Here is a 5,925-nt window from a genome sequence, read left to right as displayed (position 1 = left end):
CCTGCTGAATGTTAGACTTTGAGCTGCTAATGCTTCAGTGCTATGCATACACCAAAGATGTTAGTTTTTAAGGAAGGGGCCAGTAATGCTAGATCACACTGCCATAATCAAATACTAACCTTTGGTTTTTGAAACCTACATAAGTCCAGTTGTTTTTTCCAAAGCGGTATTTAACTTTGGGGATGTTTTTTGTTTGTTTTTAGGGGTCTGTTCATAATTGATGAGAAGGGGATCTTGAGGCAGATAACTATCAATGATCTTCCTGTTGGCCGTTCTGTTGATGAAACCCTCAGACTTGTGCAGGCCTTCCAGTTCACAGATAAACATGGAGAAGGTAAGAGTTCCCCTTTTAAAATCAAATGTTTTCTCTGAAGAACAGTATTAACTAGGCAGGTTAAATAAAGGTTTTACTGAAAGGTATTAAGTACATGTATCAATCTGCACAGCCAGTAATTTTGCCTCTGGAAATGCAGCCGGTTCTGTGAAGCTGCTTGCTGAAGGACACCATAGAGCTTTATCCCATTCCAGTTAATTGTCCACTGTGGACTTGCTAATGTTGAGATACCATTTAAATCACTGATGGCTGTATCGTCCAGCACATAGCAGTTGTCTCTCTTTCAGTTAGACATAGAAAATGTTTGAGGCAGAAATGAAGATCATGTAATAATTTAGCCTGCAGGGATAACCATGATTTAGATTCCACTCCTGGATTTGGTAGGTTGAGCTAATCAGTACTAAAGCAGTGCTTTATGTGCACTCTTAGAGCATTCAAACTCCCGGCAAGTCTGCTTGTCAATGCGTAGAAAGAAGAAAATGGGTGGGAGTCTCTATGCCCCGAGTTTGAGTGATAAGGTGTTTGAGGCTGGCAGCTTTTCTGCAGGAACTGGAGGGGGGAAAAAAGAGGCACTGCAGATGGAAAGTTTGAACCAGGTTATGTAAATTCAGAGTTGCTGTGTAGGTGTTAGTGCTGTCATCAGCTGTCAGTAGCTAATGACATGTGCTGCTACTGGTAATACTTTACGTGCTTCAGAATGAGTAAATCACTGGCAGGTTTTAATCGAACAAGATGCTCTTGTGGCACTGGTATAGCCTGAAGAGAGTCTGTTTCTGAGCTTGAATGTCATGTGAGGAGAAATCCCTAACATTTGATGATGGAGCAGTCACATGTCATGCAAGTGAAGCCTTTTGGGGTTTACTGTGCCTTGGAGTAGTTAAAAGCTGGCAAAAGCTTTTACTTTAGAACTTTAGGGCTGCAGTCACATCTAAACCAGGATAAACTGGAGTCAGGTGTGTAGCAACACTCAGAAGCTGAGAATACTGTAGCTAAAATTGGCAGGCTTGTGTGGAGCAAGCATCAAGCATTGCATGGCTGTAAACAAGGAATAATCTCCAAAAGTGCTGCTCAGGAGGTGCAGCAGATTTGAGACCATGCAACCTCTGCATCTTGGTGGCTTTTTGATAGCCATATAGGGGAACTAGGAATAGTTTCATGCCTTCTGAATTTTTCCCTCTCTGCATTAAACTGGAGGATGGGACCAGGTTTGGTTAAAGATAAGGGGAATATAGACTTAACTGGATCCAAGGAGACAAGTGTACCATAATGATGTTACAGCCTTTCTGACCCAGGCTGCTGGAGCTGGTGCTACCTTACTGTCAAGCTTCTCTGAAGTTTTGATGTGGTGGGGAAGGGTGCATGTGTAAAGGGCCTCTGTTCTGTGGGCAGACACCTGTTTGCTTGGGTGTTACTGCCCAGGGAACAAATAGAAATGAGTAAAGGAGCATAATGTGTTACTGAAAGTGTATTGTGTGTTGCAAAGACGTGTACATGTTCTGAGTTGCTACTTTGCATTAATATTGTGTAAAACGTGTTCTGCAGGAGCAGTGGGTAAGACTTAAACATTCTTATCGTTTCAGTGTGCCCAGCTGGCTGGAAGCCTGGGAGTGACACAATCAAGCCTGATGTTCAGAAAAGCAAAGAGTATTTCGCCAAGCAGAAATAAGCCTTCAGTCTGAGTGGAAACTAGAATGCCTTACGTAAAGAGCAAGCATCAGTTACTGAAATTTGACTAAGTAGTTTTCATCTGAGTCAAGGGATCATGTTATAGTTATAAGCAGTAACTTTTTTACTTGAAGGAAAGTTTGTTCTGTTGACAGTATCTTCATAGGAAACCTTAATGATCAGTATCTGTACATCAAACCCTGTTGACCTTAGTTGACAATGCCGTGTATGTGGTTAGCCATGTGTTACATAGAGCAGTGATATCCTTTTGTAACTCTATTAAACATCTGAAAAGAGCACACTGTCTTCTGTTTTTGTGTGAGTAGTCGTTAAGAGACCTGAAAACAATGCAGGCTGCACTTGTGAGAGCTCTCCCTGCTGAGCTTTCTGTGGACATCTCGAGTCCTAAAGGCCTGTTGCTACAGCTCCACTAGAATGGAGATGCAGGGGGTTAGTTTTCATGTTGCAGCAGTATTCTTCACACTCTTCATGACTTTGCCATTAGGTAGAGGAGCATGGTTTGATCTTTGTCAGTCTTGGGCAATACTACAGTGCCCAGAGCATGAAACATATGTGACTGACAAGGGTGGTGCACATTTTTGTGCAGCATGTCAGCTTAACTCATTTCTGCATCTACTTTAGGCAAAACTTGACTTTATGCTAAATTTCTGGGCATCAAACATTCAGTTTGAATGCTGTCTGGAGCAGAAGACTGGGCTTTCTGGAAAGCAAATTTCCTTGGATAAGCAACATTCATTCCTAGTCTTTCCCACTACATGGAATGGGGGTGATAATATGCCAGTTATGCCTTACCTTGTAGTCATATGTTCAGGATCAAAAGGGTGGCACTGTAAAATCTGGTATTCAGGTGTGCTCAGCCTTGGTTTTAATCTTTGTATTCCAAGTAGTTATGTAAAACTCAAAGCACATGACTGTGGCCTTAAGTTACGCTAAAGCTTTATCTGCTGTGTAGTTTCATGGTTAAAGGTGCCTTGTGATAAAGTCCTGAGCTTCAGAGCTGAGAATTTTGGTTATGACCTATTGCCTAGCAATGTAAGTGAGTTAGAGCCTTGGGATTTTTATGTACCTGTGAAGATTCAACTCCTAAAGGCTGAGACCTTGCATCTACCTTCAGCTTCTCAAGTAGAAAAACAAGTTCTGTCCTGCCTAAAGTGAACAATAGCAAAGTTAAGGCCCAGGGCTACTTAAGTGACTCAGAAGTGAAAGTTGAATGCCTTGAGCAGTAAACTTAGCTTTGTACAGCTCTGAAAAACAGACTGGCTGCAGAAGTCTGACTACCAGATACTGCAATAACTACTGAAATAGGTAATCCCAAGTCTTCCTTATGTGCCACAAATCCTCACAAAGGTACACAGAAGTGATGTTTGGCTGGATCATTTTTGCTTAATATTTAAAAACTGGAGCCTTGAGAGTACAAGTGAGGTTAACATCCCAGGTGGCATTGATAAGTAGCAGGAGCATATATAGATCTATACACACAGAGGATATGGTTCAAGGAAAATGAATACTAACTAGTATGGCTAAGTGTGAAGTTCTTTATCAAACTTTCTTTGCTAGTAAATGATAAGGAGTAAAGTTAGGGCTAAGCTAATGTAAAACTTACCTTAGTTGTGCCTAGCTGTCTTAGCCTTGAAATGTTATAAAACTGATGAGAGCAGTTACTTGGAGGGTACAGCATCAGTGTGGTCTAGTCCTGGGGAATGTGGACTTGTTAAACCTGGGGCCATTACATGATAGAACTGCTTATGCTGGAAGATCATCAAGTCCAGATGTTAGCACAGCACAGCCATGTTCACCACTAAACTATGTTCCTAAGTACCACATTTACGTGTGTTTTTAATCCACTCAGGGATTGTGATGCAGCCACTGCTTCCCTGGGCAGCTTGTTTTGATGCTTGACCACCCTTTCACTGAAGAAATTTTTCCTATTTTATCTACACCTCCTCTGGTGTAACTTAGTGTTATTTTTTTCTTGTCCTATTGCTTGTTACTCTGGAGATGAGACTAAACCCCACCTGGCTGCAGCCTTCTCTCAGGTAGTTGTAGAGAGTGGTAAGTTCCCCCCGAGCCTTCTTTTCTCCAAGCTGAACACCCTCAGCTGCTCCTTGTGCTTCCCCAGCAATGTTGCCCTACTCTGGACACACTCTAGCACCTCAGTGTCTGTTCTGCCATGAGGGACCCAAAACTGGACACAGCACTAGATGTCCTATTAACTCCCAACAGTGTGGCAAGTAAGCCTGTTCTGTGCCCAGACTGAGGGCCTGAACATTAATGAGCAAGTTCACCCCATCACCGTGATATAAATAGCTTTTCTCAAATCCTTAAGTATTCAGTGCATATGTTCAAAAATGTGTTTAAAAGGAACATACTTAGCTATTCTGTCATCTCCCCTTGTCATAGGGGATAAAGAGGCTTTCACACGTTCTGGCCTTGGACCTCTCTCCCAAAAGCCAGAGGGAGTCTTATGTGCCTATCCTGGTCCCTGGGAGGAAGATGAGGGGCTGAGAGCAGTGAAAGCTCTGGCCCCTGCAGCTGCTGCTCCTCACCTCTGGAGATGCAGGTGTAGGAGCATCCCGTAAAAGCACCCATTGTGTCCATCCTGCTCCTGTGATGTAAGGTGTTCCCCTTTGGTGTGCCATGATTTCCCATGCTTGCTGGTCAGCTGTGTCACTCCTGCTCTGAGCAAGACCTCATCCCATCCCACAACATGGTGTTTATACCTCCCACCTTTCAAACATCCCAATATTGACCCTCACAGTCACCTTTTAACTTTCCTGTTTTGAAAAGAGGTTAATCTTGATGACTAAGTAGCTATTAATTTAGGAAAAATATTCTGTAACTGAGAAAAATGTTTTGGTTATAATTAATTGTTCTGCTGCTGCCTGCCTGGAGCTGGTACCCTGAGGCACTGGATGTACTTAAAGCTGGGAGTGATGGTGCTGTGGAAATTTGAACAGCCAAGAAACAAAATACATGTGTGTTAGGAACTGTATTGCATGTTTGCACCAACTTATTAACTGTGGGAATTAATGCAATTTTTATTCTTCAGCCACATGACACACGTGCAGGAAAGTTTGTTGCCCTTCTAATGTTTACATTCCTTGCATTTCCAAGAGCATAACGCAAAAAACGGGCAACACCAAAACTTCTTCGGATCAAGCAGAGTTTATTTCTTTGCTTAAAGTCTGTTGATTCAGATACAGTTTGGAATTTCCAGTAAGTGTTCTGGGGCTTACCCCCCACCCCTTGTATCGTGGCATCTCCAACTGGTGTCATTAATATGATATTCAAATAGCCATAGTCCTCATTTATTGAGGTTTTTTTTCATGCACCGAGATGCAGATTGTACTTTAGTTACAATTATGAACTGGTTTTGCTCTTGCAATCAAGAGGTGCCATATCTCCCAGGGAGGTAAAATCCCATCAGCAGTTCTTGGGTTTGGTGGCAGGACTGGGAGTCGTTGCAGCATCATGTACTGCTTAATGGGATTTTTCCTGAAGGTGCATCCAGCAGTTCCTGTTTAGAAAGCCCAGCATCTCAGAATCTTGAATGAGATCGGGTGTTTTTTGGTTGGGTTTTTTTTGTGTTTTTTTTTTTAAATGTGTGAGTGATTGCACATTTTTTTGTTCTGATTTGGGTACTTAGTATAAATACAAATTTATTCATTCATTTCTTTAGGATATCTTACTCAGAATAGTCAGGTTAAGGGAAACTGAAATATATCTCACCGTGTCTCTTTCCTGCATCTCTTTATTTGTAGCTGATTGGTGTAATTCCTGGGGATTTATGTGACCACTCCTCAGGGGCACAGCGGAGGGAAAACAAAATGAAAGGCTTGAGGGTAGAGATAACGACAGGGAGAGATCACTCACCAGTTACTGTCTCAGGCAAGACAGACTTGGGA

General features: G+C 42.3%; 1 protein-coding gene across 2 annotated transcripts in view; it reads left to right on the top strand.

Moving 5' to 3' along the window:
• Positions 1-2,298, top strand: part of PRDX1 (peroxiredoxin 1) — a 4,747-nt gene extending 2,449 nt beyond the window's left edge. The window contains exons 5-6 of one of the 2 annotated variants that reach the window (XM_009076858.1): positions 204-334; positions 1,915-2,298. In XM_009076858.1, the coding sequence (XP_009075106.1) occupies positions 204-334; positions 1,915-2,000 (217 nt within the window). In that variant the 3' untranslated portion in view covers positions 2,001-2,298. Of the gene's footprint in view, positions 1-203; positions 335-1,890 lie in introns of both variants that reach the window. The other variant, XM_009076857.1, reaches the window with a different exon arrangement.
• The last annotated feature ends 3,627 nt before the right edge of the window (positions 2,299-5,925 follow it).

This window comes from Acanthisitta chloris, unplaced genomic scaffold (assembly GCF_000695815.1).
Source record: "Acanthisitta chloris isolate BGI_N310 unplaced genomic scaffold, ASM69581v1 scaffold39566, whole genome shotgun sequence".
NCBI lineage: Eukaryota > Metazoa > Chordata > Aves > Passeriformes > Acanthisittidae > Acanthisitta > Acanthisitta chloris.
This window is presented reverse-complemented; position numbering and strand designations above follow the sequence as displayed.